This window comes from Mastigoproctus giganteus, chromosome 9, assembly GCF_048544385.1.
Source record: "Mastigoproctus giganteus isolate SK-2022 chromosome 9, ASM4854438v1, whole genome shotgun sequence".
Taxonomy (NCBI): Eukaryota; Metazoa; Arthropoda; class Arachnida; order Uropygi; family Thelyphonidae; genus Mastigoproctus; species Mastigoproctus giganteus.
Window position 1 is genome coordinate 192,930,458 of NC_143583.1, and position 21,917 is coordinate 192,952,374.

Genomic DNA, 21,917 nt, shown 5'->3' on the forward strand with positions numbered 1-21,917 from the left:
CCCCTCCCATCCTTTCTAAACTTTCTTTACACATTATACTCCCCATATTCAAATTCTACATCATTTATATCTGAGTGGACACCACTTCTCTAATATTCCCACAATATCTGTATTCAATGACTTGACCAGCTCTTCAAATTTATCAAATTTATTTACTGTACTCCTAGCATTGTTGTACATGCAATTATTATTATTATTATTAGCCATATGGTGCAAGGAAGCCTGAGGCTTATTCTGCACCCCCAGCTAAAAAAATTCACGTGTGTGTGTGTGTGTGTGTGTGTGTGTGTGTCAGAAGCAGAAAGGAATCACCAAGAAAGAGAAGAATGATGATATCCAGCTCAGTTCCCTGGGTGTGCCAAGCCGATACTCACCAGATGTGAGCCCCTGGGGTGAGTATATATGCACCTGTTCTTACTTTTAGTTGCCTGAATCCAGCCCATGTATTTACTTGTTCTATGATCACTCCCAGGAGTTCTTGAAATCTCCAGCATCTTGCTTTCCAGGCTGCTGCACCTTCCAGTATAAACCGTGCAAGAATCATTTTCATCTCTGTGTTTGCTATTGTCAGTTTATTAGTCTGTGTATCACCAAGCTAGCATTCAAATTCCATATCCTTTCCTACATCCACCTCTCACTGTCTTGATTGCATCAGCAAGTATTCTTGCATCCTTCCTATTTACGTGTATCCCAATCCTGTAGAAGCAGTCTACCTGTTAACAAGCACAGACCACAATGATAAAAATTCTGTCATGGGTCTTGCACAATCTCTCCATGGTCTAACTGATTGACAAAGCTCTTGTCATATACTCCTTGCTATCGTGCCTCTATAGAATTTCACACACTCAATTCAACCCTAATGCACGACTTTTCTTCAGCATTGCCACGTACAATAGAACTTTGATTGTCCATCACTCTATTTACCGTCAGTCTATGTTAACTGTCACTTACCCCACTACACCGTAATGCATTATGATATTGGTGCCCTGTGTCACTCAATCTTTGTTTACAACTCACTGTACACGGTTGTACTTTAACCTCTTGTTCCATATTTTACTAATTTTTATTTAGTTTAACCCATTGAAATGACAGAGAAACGTAAACGATTAGTGTTGGATTATCATAAAATATTGAAATAATCAATCATCTAAAAAAAGGTGCAAGTGCTACAAGTATAGCATTGGATTATGGAATAGGAAGAACAACAGTAAGTGATATAAAGTGTGATGCAGACAAATTGAACACCACGTGTTGAAAATGGAAACCACTGATGGTAATGTTTAAACGTCTTAAAACAATTAAGCTTGCTAAAAATGAACAATCGGATATTGCAGTGTTTCACTGGTTTGTTCAAAAACATAGCCAAGGAATTCCATTGTCGGGACCTATAATAATCGAAAAAGCCATTGAAATCAATAAAAAACCAGGCGGAGATCCTTCATTTGAGGCTAGCATTGGATGGTTAAACAAATTTAAGTTTCACCATGGCATTTGACAGTTGTCGATCCAGGGTGAGAAGATAAGTGCAGATAGAGCAGCAATTTCTGTTTATTGTGAAAAACTACAGAAGGAAATAGCTGATCAAAGTTTGGTTAAAGACCAAATATACAACTGCAATGAGACTGGCCGTAATTGGAAAGCACTACCTCAAAAGACACTGGCCTAAATGGCTGAACATATGGCACCAGGATATAAGATGCAAAAAGATTCCATCACTATAATGATATGTGCTAATGCCGGCAGTAGTCATAAATTGGCTTTGGTTATAGGAAAACCCAAAAAGCCTAAATCATTTAAAAATATTAATTTAAATGCTTTGCCAGTTAAATATTTCTCACAAAACAATGCGTGGATAAGCCAAGATATATTTCATAATTGGTTTCATAAAATATTTGTACCATGTGTAAGATCACATTTGGCATCAAAAGGTTTACCACAATATGCAATGCTATTGATGGACAATGTGCCTACTCATCTTATACTCTTATGTGATTTAAAAAGTGATGATGGCAAAATATCTTGCCACTTTCTGCCAGCAAACACGACATCTCTCATTCAACTGCTGGACCAAGATGTGATTGAGAGTATGAAACGTCATCATTGCAAAATGTTCATCCAAAAACTTGTTTCGGCAGAAAATAAATTAGATGTGATAGTTTTGGAAAGGCTGCACTATAAAAGATGCAATTTTCAATATCGCTTATGCCTGGACTGATGTTCCAGTTCAAACAATATGAAGAAGTTGGAATAAGTTGTGGCCAGAAATATATTCAAGTGATACAGAAACCATTCCAAAAGAAACTGAAATTTTAGATGACAATGAAATTGTGCAAAGAGTGATGACAATTTCGGATGATTTTGAAACAAGAAAAAGCTGCTGCTGATGGAACAACAAACATAATTAGCCACTGTGAAGCTGAAATTATGCTGTCGAAGTGCATTGAGTGGTTCGAGGTACAAGAAGAAGCAAATGCTACACAAGTGTTACTTTTGCATAAAATTCATAACATTGCCTCCCAAAAGGCTCGAGGGGTAATGAAACAAAATAAATTGACTGTCTTTTTTAGAAAAGAAATTTAATTATGTAATATTGTTTTCTTTTAAATTTCTTTATGACATTAGAACAATGTTGTATGTATGTGAATATTGTTTTATTTTAAAATTTTTTATGACATTATTAGAGCAATGTAAGTCAAAATATTTAAAATAACTATATAGTATGAATCAGAGCTGAAATACTCAATATGTTCTACGTTGATAATAATATTAGTAAATTAATAAGAGGAGTTTACCTCAATATAGTACGTGGAACACTTCCGTATGATACCCTCCAGAAATTAAAACGGAAAAAACGAAAAAATCGACAACTTACCGGTACATTAAAGTAAAATATAAATAATTAAAGTAAAATATAAATAATTAAATAATCAATTTAACACAATTCAAAATCAATTCAAAACAATTAAAATTCAAATTAACGCAATTAAAAGAATCTAACGAAAATATTCAAAACGATTTTCCTTATTTCTATTTTCGTTAGATTCTTTTAATTGCGTTAATTTGAATTTTAATTGTTTTGAATTGATTTTGAATTGTGTTAAATTGATTATTTAATTATTTATATTTTACTTTAATGTACCGGTAAGTTGTCGATTTTTTCGTTTTTTCCGTTTTAATTTCTGGAGGGTATCATACGGAAGTGTTCCACGTACTATATTGAGGTAAACTCCTCTTATTAATTTACTAATATTAAAATAACTATGAATGTAGATATCTGTACTATGATTTTTTGATGACCCAGTAAAAAATAAATAATAATTAAAGTTTAATTAAATTTCATTAGGTTATGTATTAGGAAATAAAATAAACAAGTTTGATGACACGATCAATTGTACCTATAATGTTTTAATGTACATATTCTATTATCTGTCTATTCGATTATCCATCATAGTCTCGTTCCATATCCTGATGGACAATCGAAGTTCTAGTGTACTTTTTAAGTAAGTCAGCAGATCTCTACTCTTAATGTCATAGCGTCAGTGAGTGCTAGAAATAAAATAGAATCTTTTAATGTGTATTGATGAGAGTTATGTATCCGTTAAGGATTCAAAACCAGGCTCAGTACAATAACCACAGTATAATACCCTGTTGTTAGTAAAATAATAAGAGGAGTTTACCTCAATATATTATTACAGCTCTGATTCATACTATCTAATACCCTGTTGTATACTTTACATGAAAAACTTGAAAAAATAGATCAAGGAAGATGCAAACTATATATAATATTCATTTCAAGCTTTATATCCTGTTTGCTAACCAAACAGGAAATAAAGCTTGAAAGAGTCAATGAAGTTAGTATGTCAATTATACTAACTTAAAGCTTACTTCCTTGCATCATTTGTCAGTGCTAATAATAATAAAGTTTAACACTAGGCATACCAAATTTTTAAATAAGATATGGTTTCTAGAACTAAAATAAATAAATAAATGACCAAAGATATTAATTGGGAAATGGGGAAGAGGTGTAACAGAAGTTTATTTCTTTTATAAGCCACAAGTTTCCTTTAATTGCTGCTTTTTTCCTTCGCTTTGGGACTGCAGCCTGCTAACTTATACCAAATTTTATATTATAAATTAAAGAAAATATATGTTGAACACCATAAATATCACTTAAAATTACAAATGTAAAGGAAAGACATTGGAGAGAGAAATTTCTGATTGGCCCTTGTACATCTCAGCATTTCAGGGGCTTAGTACTGCAGCCCATATAACACCAGTAGTTTGTGTGTAATTAATATGCTAATTACTTTTCTGATTTCAATATAAGATGATTATATAAAAAAAAACTAGTTTTATATTTCAATAATAGTGATTAAATGATTTGCATATTATGGAACATTTTTCAGGACTGAAGTGGTGAACACCAGTCGTCCTTCCTTTCACTCTTCTGTGACTGGAACAGGATCATTGCCACCTGGGGATGCCATGAGATCCCAAATGACTCTTATTCCTCCACCCATTCCTCCACGACCTGAGCCACAGGAAAGTCTGACAGTTCCCAGATATAATATGGGATATAATAATTTCAACCCATATAACTCATTTTACGGTATGTACTCTGCTCCAGGATATGGATTCAATAATAGGATTAGCTATGGTCAAGATTACTACAATGACAATAATTTTGTTAGACTGGCTGAAGAAAGTTCACGTCCAGCATTCCAGTCCATAGAATCAATTGTGCATGCTGTAGCATCAGTTAGTATGATGCTAGAATCAACGTATCATGCAGTCTACAGTTCTTTTCGTGCAGTAATTGGAGTAGCAGACCATTTTTCACGCCTCAAGGCTCATCTTGGCCAAGTGTTTGCCACATTGTCCTTAATTAAGACGCTTCACTGGCTCTGTAAAAAACTCTTATATATGTTAAGTAAGTTTTTTTTTTTTTTTTTTTTTTTACTTAAAATTATCTACATCTGATGTAATTCTTTAGTGGCATCATATAAGGTATAAGTACAATGATTTCATATAAGATACACACTATTCTGGTATTATTGGTATTTATTAATTAATTAGTGCCAAGCTTTCTTTGTTTTTATTTTATTTCCACTCCAGGCTTTCTTGTGTGGCAGTCTGCTGTTGAAGAGATATCACTTTTGAGTTATAGTTAATTCACATAAGCATAGTTGCTTGTTTGTTTGTTTGTTTGTTTTTTAGGAGCATTAGCAACTAAGGCCATATTGCTCCGGGATATGCGGTGGTCATTCCCTGACCTTTCCGCATCCTCCGTATTTGGTGGTGACGGGCTCGAACCCCGGTCTAATCAAGAAGCGTGTGCTACGCACTGCTTGCTCCTTCCCACCTAGCTACGGAGGCGCCAAGCACAGTTGCAACTATCATACTATTCACTTTTCATTTCTCTCTAACAAAAAAAAAAAACTATAAAAAACTTTTTTATAGTTTTTTTTTCAGTTGAACTCAGGCAGAGGCAAGATATGGGAAATTAATAGAAAAATAGGTGCAACTTATTTCATCTGAATTTGAAGCTGTTTGCTAATATTTTGTTACTTATTCTCAATTTTTAAACAGTGTATTGTCAATATACCAGTGTTTAAAAATTGAAAGCTTTCAACTTTGTGAAGTTAGCTTCTGTTAGCTTTCTGATATTATTCCACTGTTCTTTTTTGCAAGTTATTCTACTGTATGTTCTTGGGAAAGTATTTTTTTTGTACTTCAGTTTTTTTCTGATGAATACCATTCATCCTGGGAATTGTCAGTTATAAAATATTAAGAAGCCACTCATTATTTCATTTACTGTGATACATAGCCACCTTTCCATACAAAATCCAACAGAATATGTATGGATTCCATTCCACTGATATATATTATTATAGTAGTAGTAGTAAGGGAGCCTGAGGCTTATGCTTCACCAGCCAAAAAAAAAATTCCCGAGTTACTCTGAGAGAGAGAGAGAGAGTTAAAAGTAGAAGGGAATCACCAAGAAAGAGAAGAATGATGATATCCAGCTCAGGCCCCTGGGTGTGCCAAGCCCATAATCACCAGATGAGAGCCCCTAGGTATCATTGGTTCATTAATAGGTACTCATTGTTTTCTGTGAATTTATTTGGGATAATGAATAAATTTCATTGTATGAATTACCATGACTGTACAATGAAGCCTGGAGCAGTTAAAAAAAAAAGATACTCAGTGGTTGATAATCATTATCCAGTGTGCAGTACCCCTTTCACATTGTTGTCAATAGTCATGAAGGGTTGAACCATTCCAAATTTTGAAAATTAAATAGCAATTTTTGAGAATCTCTCTCATCAGTTGATTTGATGATTTCCTAGCAACTGTGAGAAAATTGCTGTGATATGTCATCACATGATACAGAAAGTACATACAGTAGGTTCTTAGCACTCTCTTCCTTTCTTCTACACAGATTGCTTTAGAGTGCAGTTTCTGTTTGCTGATCCATTAATTTTTAATGTCACATTATTTGTCTTGTAGATGTCTATTAAGGCCACCTTACTACCTTTAGATAGTCAGGTGTACTTCAGTCTTTGAAGATGCTCACATGCATTTTTGTGAATGACACAACTTGCAGCTGTGTTATTATTTTAATGTCTGCTGTATTAAAACTTAATATTTAATGTTAAGTTTTAACTTTAATAAAATTACTTATATTAACATAATGTTGAATTGTGCCGTATAATTCTGGATTCTTCATATATTTTGAAATTCTAAATAAGATTAAGTGGTATTAGTTATTAGGATTTTTAACTGAACTTTATAGCTAGTATGACTTAAATGTTAGCTGAAGTAATTTACGATTTAATTTAGCTGATTAACACCATTATTACCTTAGACTTATGTAATTCAACAAGGAAATGGGAATCAGGACATAAAGGAATAATGTCCACAACTGAACTGTGTTACATTATGAATTTTATGCTGAATATAATAGGTTTTCTTTAAGACTAACTTAAGAAAAGTAAAATGTATATCATGTATGTATTGTGTAGAACAATTTTTCATTCATTAACTTTTCCATTTCAAGCCCTAAATAAAACAAAGCAGTGACTGTACTTTCTGGAATAACTTTTATGAAAGAAAAGAATCTCTGGATGTGGCGCATGAAACAGCTGAGGTCCATTTTATGGATACTCGCCATTCTTGCCCTCATATTACAATTATTCTGTTTCCATCACAGTGAAGACCAGCACTGAGCATGCACATGCCCTTGGCATTGTTTATGATAACTGACTTCTTATTCCAGCATATAACTAAAAATCTACAAAAGAATTCTGCATGTTATCAGAATCACACATGAAGATTCAGGGTTTCCCCTCCTGCTGAAACTCCCCCTAACTTTTGGATGTGAATTGTTATTTATAGGAAGGGTAACACCTTTTAACCATCAGTTTTGTTTCAGACACTTCTACTGATAGTTTTGAGAGAAAAATATTTTGTAGTAGTAGTGCTTTTGAACAATCAAATCAAGAATAAAAAATTATCAAAGTATGACAGTTTAAGTTTTATATATTTCAATCAAAGTAATGAGCAGTTTTCCCAGTTCTGGCCCCTCGACGTGGGCACCTGTACGTGGTGAGGGGACCTCCCAGTGACGCTGCTGGACTTCCAGACTAGCATCACTGGGATCCAACGCCTACAGCCCAGGTTCCAGGCTTACATCAATGGAATCCGGCGTGTTTGCCGTGCGCTGCGACCCGTGGAAATTCGGAAAGGGGGATCCTGGTGGTTGAGGGGCCCAGCTTCAATACACCACTTTGGCCCCTGCTTCAACAAGACGAGTGGTCCTGGAAGGCCCGGCTAGGATCAATCGGCTAGTAGGCTCGCCTGCGAGGGTCAACCGTGTCAATGCCACGCCCCTACCCTCATAGTCCGAGGGACAGGATTCAGGCTGGCGGCGGTGCGGGTATAGTGTCTGGGTAGCCCTGGCATTCCACTCCCGAGCGCATTTATTGCATGCTGGGTAGTGGGCGTCCCTTTGGGCTCCGTGGTGGGTGGGGAGCCCGGGCACTGAACAATTTAAAAAACTCCGTGTATCCTGATAAACTTATTTCTTCAGGGGCCCCAACACGGTCCCTATCTGAAAATATAGACACTGACAGCACTATTGCTTCAAAGAGCCAGCGGACTGAACTACCATCAGGGCCTATCCCGTGGTTTTTAATCATGCACTCCACCAACGAAAAACTGATTGGTAAAATGTCACCTTTCTTTATACAGAAAGGGTTAGATGGGTTAGCTGGTTCACCCAAATCAGTTAAGAGGCTCCGTTCTGGGGATCTCTTGATTGAAACTAAAAATGACAGGCAATCTGAACATCTACTCCGAGTAACATCAATCGGAGGAATCCCTGTAACCGTGACACCACACAGAACACTAAATTCATCGAGAGGTGTAATTTCAGAGTGGGACCTTCTCGACGTTACCGAGGAGGAAACCTGCTCGGAATTGAAGTCCCAGGGAGTTATTGCCGTCAAAAGAATTAGTGCGCGTAGGGAAACTGGTTAAAACCAGAAACATTATCCTGACATTCAATTCACCTAAATCTCCTGATGAGATTAAAGCTGGATACATAAACTGCCCCGTGCGTCCATATGTTCCGAACCCTTTACGGTGTTTCAAATGCCAGAAATATGGACACTCGCAAATGGCCTGCCGTGGTTCCCTTGCATGCGCTCGATGTGGTGCAAAGGACCACGAAATAACTGGATGTTCAGTTACAAAAGCCGCATGTATTAACTGCAATGGAGAACACCCTGCATATTCAAGAGCTTGCCAGCGGTGGAAGGAAGAAAAGGAAATACAACGACTAAAGGTAGAACTTAACATCTCATACCAAGAGGCCAGGAAAGCAGTTAAACCAGTAAGTAGCGGCAAAGCAACATACGCCAAAAAGGTATCCAATAAATGCTCGATTGGCACCCAAATGGATATGACTGTGCCACCAAAAAGAGTCATTCATGCCCATTGCCCGCTATCTATTAAGTTCAGTAAAACCAGCACAGAAATCTCAGTCAGCTGCCACTCCAATATCGGTACCTCCCAGTGCTCAAGCACTATCAAAAGCGAGCACTAAAGTAACAGTACAAAAAAATCAAGAGCCCATGCCAGGACAAGAAAAAATGGATGTCGAAACAAAGGAGGTACATGACGATTCAGTCTTGGAACTCTTTACAGAGGAAGAGATGGACACAGGACAGCGCCCTTTCTTCACCAAAAAAGACAAATCCAAGACTGATAAAAGTAAGCCCTCAGCACCTCGGAAGCCGCCTGATGGACTCACCAAGCCAAAATAATGGCTAAAATCCTACAGTGGAACTGTCGTGGATTCCGACAAAACATTAATGACATCAAGGCACTTCTACAAAAGTACAAGCCATTGTGCTTTTGTGTACAGGAAACCTATTTAAAGGCGAATGATGACCCCACCATACGTAACATTACGATCATTCGTAAAGACAGAATTGGGGACGGTCCTGCTCATGGAGGAGTTGCAATCCTCGTGAGCAACCAGATTCCCTTTCAGCCTTTGCAACTTACAACCAACGTAGAGGCTGTAGCAATTCGCCTTAAAGTGGGGTTCTTATTAACTGTTTGCTCTCTTTATTTACCAGCTGGTATTGACATCCTCCAGGAAGACCTTGTTGATCTCGTCATGCAATTGCCTCCCCCTTTATTATTTCTTGGGGACTTTAATGGACATAACACTCTGTGGGGTAGTACTAACATTAACGGAAGGGGACGAGTCATAGAGCGTATGCTCACTGACAATGACCTCTCCCTTCTCAATGTGGGAACACACACTTTCTTCCACATGCCTACCCGTACTTTTTCTGCCATTGATCTTTCTATCTGCTCCCCTTCCCTCCTTCCTTCAGCTATATGGGAGGTGGAAGAAAACCCATATGGAAGTGATCACTTCCCCGTGATAACCACCTTAACTAGTGGTAGACCGTGTCAGCCATTTAGTTTACCGCGGTGGAAGATTGATCAGGCTGACTGGAATGCCTTTCGACATCTGGCAAATCTTGACATCGCTACAGTCAGTCGGGAACATATCAATGATGCAGTCGCGTACGTTACAGAAAGTATTGTCCAATCAGCTACAATTGCAATCCCAAAAACATCCAGCCGGTTTCCTCAATTTCCTAAACCTTGGTGGAATTCAGAGTGCACAACAGCAAAAAAGGCACAAAACAAAGCCTGGGGGATATTTCGTCGATATCCCACGACCGATAATCTAATATCATTTAAACGTGCACGTGCAAAAGCATGTTATATCCAACGTCAGAGCCAGCGGAAATCTTGGATCTGTTTTACATCATCCATAACCCAGACTGCTGGCTCAAAAGTAGTCTGGGACAAGATCCGGAAAATGAAGGGAAAATACCCACCGTGCCCTTCGGTGATTCTCGAGCACAATGGATGTCTAATTGCAGACCGAACTGCAGTTGTAAACACTCTAGGGGAAACATTTGCCAAAATATCTGCGATAACGTCATTCCCTCCAGAGTTTTTGGTCTTGAAAGAGAAATGTGAGAAACAGCCATTAAACTTCTCTTCAAAAGGGCTTGAACCATATAACAAGCCCTTTACACAGGAAGAGTTAAATGCAGCATTCTTTCTTACGCATGCTAGTGCTGTCGGGCCCGATGACATCCACTACGAAATGATAAAACATTTGTCACCACATTCTAAAAATCACCTATTAATTTTGTTTAATAGAATTTTTCTTAATAAACAATTTCCGGATTCCTGGCGGAAAGCAATCGTTCTTGCTTTCCCAAAACCAAGAAAGGATCCTAGATATCCAAATAACTATCGCCCTATTGCTCTGACAAGCTGTTTGTGCAAGGTCCTGGAAAGAATGGTTAATGCCCGCCTTGTGTGGTATTTGGAATCAAATGATCTGCTTTCCAGGACACAGTGCGGCTTCCGAAGAGACAGAACCACTTTGGATCATTTAATCCGACTTGAAACATACATTCGTGACTCTTTTATTAAATCCGAGCATCTGGTAGCAGTTTTCTTTGATATTGAAAAAGCGTACGACACAGCCTGGCGATTTGGAATATTAAAAGACCTCTACAACTTTGGTCTTAGGGGTAACCTTCCTCTTTTTATCAAAAACTTCCTTTCGAATCGTCATTTTCAAGTGCGCTTAGGATCCACTCTCTCTCAAGAGTTCTGTCAGGAAGAGGGAGTCCCACAAGGGTCCGTTCTAAGTGTCACGCTTTTTGCAATCAAAATAAACTCTATCACGGAACAACTTCTGCCCACGATAAACAATGCCCTCTATGTTGACGACTTTACTATATTTTGTCATTCATGCAATATGAGGGTCATTGAAAGGTAACTGCAGAAAACCTTTGATCACCTTACATCTTGGTCATTGGCTAATGGGTTCAGATTTTCATCACAGAAGACCGTTTGTGTACACTTCTGTCGCAAACGTAATCTTCATCCTGAACCAGATTTAAGGCTTGGACAAAATAACATCCCAGTCGTAGCAGAAGTCAAATTCCTTGGACTTATTTTCGACAAAAAGTTGACATTTCTTCAACATATTCGTCAGCTCAGGACAAGGTGTGTTATTAACATCCTTCGTGCCCTTTCGTCAACTTCATGGGGCGCAGATCGCTCTACCCTTCTTCGTCTCTACCGAGCCCTTGTCCGTTCTAAACTTAATTATGGGTCCCAGGTATATGGATCTGCTAGAGAGAGTGTACTTCGGTGGTTAGATCCAGTTCACCATCAGGCCATTCGGACAGCCACAGGAGCATTTCGCACATCTCCAGTCCAAAGCCTCTACGTTGAAGCAAATGAACCATCCCTATCTTTTCGACGTAAGCAGTTATCTTTACATTACGCCTTTAAATTGAAAGCCCTGCCTGATCATCCCACGTGGGCATCAGTTTTTGAGCCACGTTCGGAAAATCTCTATAACACCCATCGGACTGCCAACAGACCTTTTGGTATTCGGATTCAAGGGCTATTAAATGAACTAAACATGATGGTAGACAACGTTGCCCAGTCACCAAGGCAATTCCTTCCACCCCGGTATGCACATTTGCCAAAGTGTGACTTCTCCCTCAAGATCAAGAGAAGGCTAATACACCGGTGGCCGTCTATCAACAACTCTTCGCATCACATAGAGAGCAGTACTCTGACTTTCTGCCAGTCTATACAGATGGCTCAAAGTCAGAATCTTATGTGGGATCTGCTGTCGTATTTCCTCAAAAGACATTATCATTCAAGGTCCCGCAAGAAGCTAGTATTTATACTGCAGAGTTGCATGCAATTGAAATAGCCCTTGAGTTCATTATAAATAGTGATTACCAAAGGTATATGATTTACTGTGATTCATTGAGCATGTTACAGGCTCTTGTATCGATGAGGTACAACTCTCATCCGCTCCTATCCCGGATCCGGCAGATACTTTGTTCTGCCTTTGAAACAGAATTTGACATTCGCTTCTGCTGGATCCCAAGCCACATTGGGATCCGGGGAAATGAATTAGCTGATACTGCTGCCAAATCAGCCATTTCCCTGGATAGTCATTGCCTGTCAGTCCCCTATACAGACTACAGGCAAATAATACGGTCTAAATTATATTCCCAATGGCAAGACTCTTGGCACGGACAGACCACGAATAAACTACACCACATTAAGCCTGTAATCATGCAATGGCAGTCCAGTCTACGCAGGGTCCGAAGAGAGGAAGTTGTTCTTGCTCGGCTCCGCATAGGTCATAGCCATCTAACACACTCCTTTTTGCTGAGGGCGGATGGCCCACCTATGTGTGAGACTTGTAACGTTATTTTAACTGTTTCTCACGTTTTTATTGAATGTCCTGTTTTTAGACAATCTTTTTCTAGAACTTTTAATAATCTGGCTGAACCCTTTACACTCGGTCAGATTTTAGGTGACAGAGACAACATGTCTGACGTTTTTAATTTTTTACACTCGATTAATTTATACACAAAGATTTAAGTTTATATTTTTTACCTTTTTGACACGGTAGCCTGTTCTAAGGCTGACCAATATTTTTGTGTTAGTTTTATTTTTGATTTGGCGCATTATGGCCACAGCTGCCAATGCGCCATTAAAAACCAAACCCAGTTCTGGTCATTTCGGCAGGATGACCACCCTCCTCCTCCTTTCACAGCCGGGCTTGGGATCGTCCTTGGTGGAGTTAAGGTACTACATGGTATCTATTAGTTGGCTGTATTGCAGAGGGAGGGCAAATACATTTGAATCATGAAATATCTTAAAAGCAATAATCACAGAAGCCATGAATGCATGTATACTATTAAGAAAATATAGCACGAGAGGGATGCCAGGATGGACGAATATGCAGGTGGCCAGTCTAATAGAGCAGAAAAGATAGCATGAGAAAGTTAGAGTGTGATGAAAAGTGCTGAAGCCTACAACAGCTACAGATTGATCTGTAATAGTACCACAGATAAGGTTAGGTTAGAAAAGGGTCTGGCTAAGAGAGCAAAGAATGGAGACAAGTAGTTTCTAGTTTTTCAAGTTCAACATAGAATAAGAAAACAAATCGGATTGGATCCGTGTGCATTGGGTGTGGGAAAGTCTTAGATAACCCAGCTGATGTTGCTGATGAATTGAATTGCATTGGTATTTACTGATGAATGACCCTTTATGCTGAGGAGAGGCTATGTGAGACTGGGCCATTTCAAATTAGTGATTTTGAAATTACAGATGACATGTTTATTAGAAAAATGTTCACGCCTAAAGGCAAGTAAGGATCCTGGAGTTGATGACATATACCCAGTAATTTTGAGGGATCCAGCCAGAGAGTGTATTGAACTATTGAGGTTAATTATGCTTTGGACTCAAGAGAGATCCTTTTGGATTGGAGAAGTGCTGACATGCACCAATATGTAAATGAGGTTCTAAGAGCATTTGGTAGTTGCAGATCGGTTAATCTGACTACATTGGTAAGGAAAATCTGAGAGGCAATGATTAAGAGTGCAATCCAAAGACATTTAAACAGAAATGGCATTCTGAAGACCAAACAACATGGTTTTATTAAGGGAAAAATCCTGTTTAACCTGGTAAGTTATTTTGACACAGTTACTCATGGGCTAGATGTAGAGAATAATTTCGACATAGTTTATTTGGATTTTAGCAAGGCTAAAATCCAAATAAACTATGCTCACAGGAGGTTACTGTATAAGTTGGAACATTTTGGGATTATTGGAAAGATTCTAAGATGGGTTGCAGGGCAGAAGACAGAGGTTGTGATTAATGGATATTTTTCAGATTGGTGTAAGAAGTGAGGTAATCGAATGATCAGTTCTTGGACCACTGTTGTTTCTGATTTTCATAAACGACATTGATGAAGGGATAAAGGGGATAATGTTAAAATTTGCAGATGATGTAAAGATTGGGAGAGTTTTTGATGATTAGTGCAAAGCAGCATTCCTTCAGGATGACTTGAACAGGCTTCAAGAAGATCAGAAAAGTGGCAGCTATGTTTTAATGAAGCAAAGTGCAAGGTAGCAATCCCAAAATAACTTATACACTTGGTGGAGCCAATTAAAAATAGTAGAGAAAGAATCTGGAAGTTACAATATGAGCAGATATGAAGTTTTCTGAGCAATGTAAACAGGTGGCCAGGAAACCTATGGTGTCCTATTGATGATTTCTCAAACAATATCCTATAGAGAGATATGGAGGTCATTGGGCCCATATAAGGCAAATGTAAGACTACATTTGGAATACTGTGTCCAAGTATGGAGACTTCATCTGAAAAAGGACATTGAGTTTTTTGAAATGGTCCAAGGAAGAGCAACTTGCTTGTTGAGATCAGCAAAAGGGCAACCATATGGGGAAGGACTTCGATTATGTGGGCTACCGAGCTTGGCAACTGTGTACCTTAGATGGGATCTGATTGGTCTGTGAGGGGCAGGGTTAGTAAAATAAATGAAGACCAAATTTTCACCATTATAAAGAATTCCAAAACTAAGGGCTTGTTTGTTTGTTATTTGGAGCATTAGCAGCTAAGGCCATATTGCTCTGGGATATGCGGTGGTCATTCGCTCACCTTTCCGCATTCTCCGTATTTGGTGGTGATGGGCTCGAACCCCGGTCTAATCAAGAAGCGTGTGCTATGCACTGCTGCTCCTTCCCACCTGGCTATGGAGGCGCCTCCAAAAATAAGGGCCATAAAATCAAATTATAGGGGAAGAGGTTTAGACTAGATTGTAGAAAGTTATAGCCAGTGAGTTGTTAATTACTGGAACAAGTTGTCTTTGCAGGTAGTTGAGACTGATAGAAGAAATTCAAAAGTCAACTAAATAGTTACCTACATGAGGAAGGAAGTGCATAATTTGCATTTTTTTTTTTTTTTTTTTTTCTTGCTGGTGCAACAAAAGTCTGTGGCTTTCTTGCAGGCACTATATGGTTAATGCTAATATACTATTATGGCGCTTGTGTGATCCTCTGACCAGTTTGATGTCACTCTAGAATACTCGAGGGTGAATGAAGACTGGAAATGCCCTGTGTGAGTAGAGCTGGAAAAATGTATGCTTTTTTAAATCTATAGTTAATCTCTTCCATAAATGGTGAATTACTCACATGTACAAACAAGAGATATAATTCCACATCAAGGTTTTTATTACCATTATAACTTGTCATACAGGTGAACCACATGACAAGTTATAATGGTGGCAAAAACAAAACTTAGTAACCTTTGTTATTATGTGTGAAGAAATTAATTGAATTTCTCCACAGTACATTGTTAAAATTAGCATTAGCATTAGTAGAGGCATTTGATGCAAGAAAGCAAGCTTATGCAGCATCAGCCAAAAAAAAAAAAAAAAAAACCCACTTCCACTTCACCCCTCTGTTCGTTCAAAAAATCTGTCCAGCTGAGCCTTAAACTTATTTAGGCTATCAACCTCCACCACAAGGGATGGAAGTCTGTTCCACCAACCAACCACCCGCTGGCTAAAGGCAAATTTCCGCACGTCTATCCTACATCTGTCTTTCCTCAATTTGAATTTATGCCCTCTCAGGTGATTTTTCTGAGCTAGAGGAAGAATCCCATCAGCATTGAGCATGCTTAAATAATTCAAGGCTTTATACACCTCTATCAGATCACCTCGCTGGTGCCTAGTCTCCAGACACTGTAATTTGCAAAACTTAAGCCTTTCTTCGTAAGAGCACCCCTTTCTTCGTAAGAGCACCCCTTTGTTCCATTCACTAATCTTGTTGCCCTTCTCTGTACTCGTTCCAGCAGCTCTACATCCTTCTTGAAATGAGGCCTCCAGACCTGTATACAGTACTCTAGGTGTGGCCTGACCTTTGCCTTATACAATGGAATAATCACCTCCTTATCCCTGCTGGAAAAATTCCTGTATATCATTGACAATACTCCATGAGCTACTCTTGCAGCCCGTCTGCACTGCTCAGAGAACTTCATATCTGCCTGCACAACCACCCACAAGTCCCTTTCATTCTCTACCACTGTCAGTGTAGTACCACAGAGTTGATACGTTGCTCTGGGGTTGCTGTTTCCCATGTGTAGTACTTTACATTTGTCAATGTTAAACTTCATTTGCCACCTCTCAGCCCATCTGCTCAACCTTTCCAGATCCTGTTGCAGCAGCATAGTGTCAGTAGTGTCCTTGACAACCCTGCCAACCTTTGTATCGTCTGCAAACTTGCACATTAAGCTTGATATACCATCATCAATATCATTTATAAATACAGAAAACAATAATGGACCCAACACTGAGCCCTGAGGGACTCCACTAATAACATTAGTCCACGATGAGCAGTGTCCATTGATTACCACTCTCTGTCTTCTCCCCCTCAACCACCCCTTTATCCATAGCAGCAATTTGCCTCCAATGTCACACTGCTCCAATTTGTGTAGCAGTCTTCCATGTGCAACAGTATCAAAAGCCTTTCTAAGATCCAAGTATATAATATCAAAGTTATTCCCTGCATCCAGTTCTTTTGTGACTGCATCATAGTATCCAATCAAGTTGGTCAGGCAAGACTTCCCCTTAACAAAACCATGCTGTGTCTGAGCTATAACTGAAGTCTTGTCTAAATGATCCTGCAGTGCTTCTTTAACCAGTGCCTCCATTAATTTTCCTGGAACAGAAGTTAAGCTCACAGGTCTATAATTACTTGTGTCAGCCTTTGATCCTCCTTTGTGAATTGGGGTCACATTTGCACATTTCCAGTCTATGGGTACCTCCCCTGAGTCCAAGGAAGCTCTCATAATTATGGCTAAGGGTTTGCTTACTTCCTTTGCTGCCTCCTTTAATATAACTGGATAGATCCCATCCACCCCGGGTGCCTTTCTTGTGTTTATCTTCAACAGTTTCTCCTCCACTTTAATCCCAGTTATTTCAAGATTTTGTAGCTTACTGCTAGAGTTGAATACACCTCTGGCATTCCCCTTGCTGAATAACTCCTCATGTGTGAATGTCGATGCAAAATATTCATTTAGTTTGTTAGCTACCTGAGCAGGATCATCAACAGTTGACCCATCAATATCAAGTGGACCAATCTGATTAATCCCCTTCCTTCTAGAGTTTACATAAGTAAAGAACTCTTTGCTGTTTTTCTTTGCATCCCTTGCCAAGGATTTCTCGTAATCAGCCTTCGCCTGCCTAACCTCCTTTGTAACTTGGTTGCATATCAACTTGTATCTATCATAGGCTTCTGTGTCATGTGTTAATTTGTAAGTATCCCATGCATATTTCTTCTCTGCCATATGCCTCATTAGTTCATCTGACATCCATTTTGGCCTAAACCTTGAACAATATTTCTTAGTTGGTATGTAAAGCCTAGTAGCTTCCAAGATAAGTTCTTTGAATGCTTCCCATTTTGAATTTGCTGTTGGTAACATCATCAGTTGGTCCCACTGTATAGAATTTAAATACTGTCTCAGTCCATCGTAGTCGCCTTTACGGAAGCAATAACCCTTCCCTTTACCCCTAATGGTAGTTACCTCTTTGAGTAAATCCCACTTCAGCACACTGTGATCACTGCCACCTAGTGGTTCATTTATCTGCAGATTCTTAATGCATGAAGAATCACTGCTGATAACCAAATCAAGAGTATTACTCCTTCTATTTGCCTCCCGAACATGCTGATGTAGAAAACAATCATCCAATAAATCCACAAAAGCCCTGCTGGTGCGTGAGTAACCAGCCCCTAAATTCCAGTCAATATCTGGGAAATTAAAATCTCCCATTATAAGACTCCCTGATTTACTGGCCCACTCTATTTCCCTGTACAGTTCCTTATTATACTCATCAGAGTCATTAGGCCTATAGCACACTCCTACTCTTAATTTTGATCTCCCAATGCTTATGTCACACCAAACTGACTCAACACTGCACTGTCCAGCAATGTCGACTGGCTTTACTTCCTTGGTTTTTATGTGTTTCTTAACTAATAGCATAACCCCCCCTTCCTATCCTGTCTATCCTTTCTGTAGACGTTGTACTCCCCAAATTGCAGTTCTGCATCCCTTATATCTGTGTGACACCACGTCTCTGATATCCCAACAATATCTGCCTTTGATGTGTTGAGCAATACCTCAAATTCATCAAATTTATTTACTAAACTCCTAGCATTGGTGTACACACAAGTATACCTGCACCTGTTTCTATTCTTAGCTACCCTAACACAACCCATGTGTTTACTTGTACCGCAAGTACAAGTTTTATTCTAAATTAAAATTCATTCTACGTATTACAATTATTCCTTAAGAAGAATAATTAATTTTTTTTAATCCTCCAGTGAGAAAGTATTTTTTCTCTGAAGTACATTCATTGATATTCTCTTATATTGGACTAACAGACATTTAAAATTGACAGTTATGGTAATCATAACTGTCAATTTTGTTATGATCAAAAATGTTATTTACATTTTTAACCACTAACAATAGTTATTATAAATGTTTAACTTTTATTTATATCTTAAACATTTATAACCTTTTAGTTGTTATGAAAGTTTAAGATATTAATAAGTTCAGTTATTATTGCTTAACGTGCATTGAAATATGCTTCTCCAAAACTGCTTAAGCAGTAGGTATAACTTCTGGAATCTCTGGATTTGAATTAGTGACAAAAATCACTGATTCCAATGATCTATAGTTTACAGTGAAGAACTGTTTTGTATAATGTATGAAATGGTTAAGAGAACGAAAATATATTTCTTTGATTCTAGATTGCATGCTCATCCTCGGTTGTATAGAATAGGATACTACGATGTGGTCACTACGGAACTGGATGCAAAAAATAATTGATGATGAACATTTTTTAAGTTGGTTTTTGCCTTGTCCCTGATTCTTTAGGATATTGCCATTAACAGTTGAAAATAAAATTTGAATATTCATAATGTGCATGACAAAGAGTATAACAATGCTGAAAATTTATTGGGAAGACAATGGTTGGCAAAAAAAAATTTTAACATTAATGTATCAGTTTATGTTGCTCTTTGCCCTATCACAACTAGAAGGCGTCTCCGTAGCCAGGTGGGAAGGAGCAGCAGTGCGTAGCACATGCTTCTTGATTAGACCGGGGTTCGAGCCCGTCACCACCAAATACGGAGGATGCGGAAAGGTCAGGGAATGACCACCGCATATTCCTGGAGCAATATGGCCTTAGTTGCTAATGCTCCTAAAAACCAAATAACAACAACAATCACAACTAGATCGTAAATAATACTTCAAAAATCATTTTTGACATTGTAAATCTTTTTTATTTTAACATCATGCATGCTGTAATGTTTCTTTCTTGTTATCTACTTGAAAATGGAATATTTTTAAAAATATAATTTTCCTTTAAATTTGAAACCAGTATCATATGCAAGATGGGAAGTAGAAAATGGATGAGAAAGAGATCTTTATAAATCATCAGGCCCACTTCAAATAAATTCATTTGTTCAGCTGTAATTTTATAAGTCCTACATACAATTGGACGAAACCCATGGAAAATTCCACTTTCCAGCCAACCCATGCTCCTGTTGCAGAAGCCACTTACGTATCTATTATAAAGCAACCTCCATACCCTCCATTATATGCTCCTATCCCCAGTCAGTCTCAGAAAACATCTAAGGACGTCAATCGAACTGCAAATCCACTTCTAGAAGATGTCATTTCCTCTAGCCGGCGACAGATCTCATTGGAAGACAGCAGAATCTGTCTACCTCTAATCACACAGGCATCCTCCTCCTGTTGTGGGAACAGCCACCAACTCTACAATCAGAGCAATCCCCAGAACCAAAAGTTCGACCAAGGGTATTTTTGTCTTGAGACTCGAACCCCAACTCTGCGATAGAGAAGTAGAGCAGCACATCAGAATGCAGCTGCAGATAGAAACAAAGGCAATAAAAATGATTTCTAAACACGAGTCATACAGCTCTTTCTACATTCAATGCCAGCAAACAGACTTTGACGAATTACTGAAGGAACACTGTTGGCCTGTGGGAACTATCATTCGGCCTTTCTACGGACGACCCCCTGTACCTGGCCCTAGGTTACCAGCTAGTGACTTAGCTATCGAAACAAGTGAGCATGAATGACAATCCGTGTGTTTTTCAGATATCCAGGAATCTCTACAGGAAATAATGTCTACAAATGATTCATCTGTCTTTTCAGCCTACCAGGATTTCAATGACACTAACTCTTGTGAAAACATCTTTCTACCCTGTCACTTGCCAACAATTAAGCCAAACAACTTATGCCTTACTGCAGCATCAAAAGATGCAATTACTGTATTCTATATGAATGCACGCAGTCTTGTAAAACATAATGATTAAATCCTCACTCAACTGACATCATGGAATCTGCATCCAGAACTGATGGCTTTTATTGAAACCTGGTTCTCTCCTGAGGTTTCAATCCAAATTCCAGACTACTTTTTCAAAGTTTCAGAGGTGATTCAAAAAGTGGTGGAGTTGCTATTTATGTTCATAGTCATCTGCGATGCTTTGCCTTTCCTATCTCAAATCTGCCTGATCAAGCTTGTGAACTCACTTTTATCCGCATTGCCTCTTTGGTGATCAGGTGTCTATACCGACCTCCCTCAGCTTCAGTTAACAGCTTCCTTGTAACTCTTGACAACACTCTATCTCATTTCACAAGCAAATCCCTATGCCTTCTACTGATTGGTGACTTTAATATTAGCATTCTTCAAAGCTCATCCTCTCAGGTGCAAGACCTCTTACATGTCATTACTTCAAATGGTTTCTCTGTTCTTACTGATGGAGATATCCCGACTAGATTGGGAGAGTCCCACAATTCCCTTCTTGACTTCGCAATTGGGGAATGCTCTCTCACGTATGCAATACTTGATACAACTATTTCGGATCATTGTCCCATCTTAATGGTAATCGAAAATGAAATTAATGCAGAGATCATGCATACTTTCAAATCTATCACTCCAGACTCTCTCAATCAGCTTTGTCACGACCTGAAGCAGTCAACATGGGATGGAGTGCTTGCTACAAGTGATCCTGAAATTGCAACTAACTGCTTTTTTTAGCATATCCTAAATAGCTATGAAAAATACGTGTCATATATCAGGAGCCCAGGGAATAAAAAGGCTACCAGGCCAAGAGGGAAAATATGCCCGTTCATTTCAAACAAGATTTGTAATATGTTAAAGAAAAGAGACAACTTTGCAAGAATTGCTAGAGCAACTAGAATCAAGGCAGATAAAATTAAATACACAATGTGCAGAAACAAAGTCACTGACTGCATTCGGTCAGAGAAAAGAAAATACTATTAGTTCTTAACTTACAGGTATCATAACAAGCAAGAAAAAATGGACAGTTTTGAACAAACTATTACCGGGAAGGAAATTGAAATCACGAAGCTATGTTGG

The 21,917-nt window shown here is 38.5% G+C and overlaps 1 protein-coding gene across 2 annotated transcripts in view; it reads left to right on the plus strand.

The window, feature by feature from the left end:
- Pex13 (peroxisomal biogenesis factor 13) overlaps positions 1-21,917 on the plus strand; it is an 88,031-nt gene that overhangs the window by 9,251 nt on the left and 56,863 nt on the right. Inside the window, exon 2 of one of the 2 annotated variants that reach the window (XM_090381179.1) lies at positions 4,407-4,930. In XM_090381179.1, coding sequence (XP_090237305.1) covers positions 4,407-4,930 — 524 coding nt within the window. The remainder of the gene's footprint in view (positions 1-4,406; positions 4,931-21,917) is intronic. The other variant, XM_090381180.1, reaches the window with a different exon arrangement.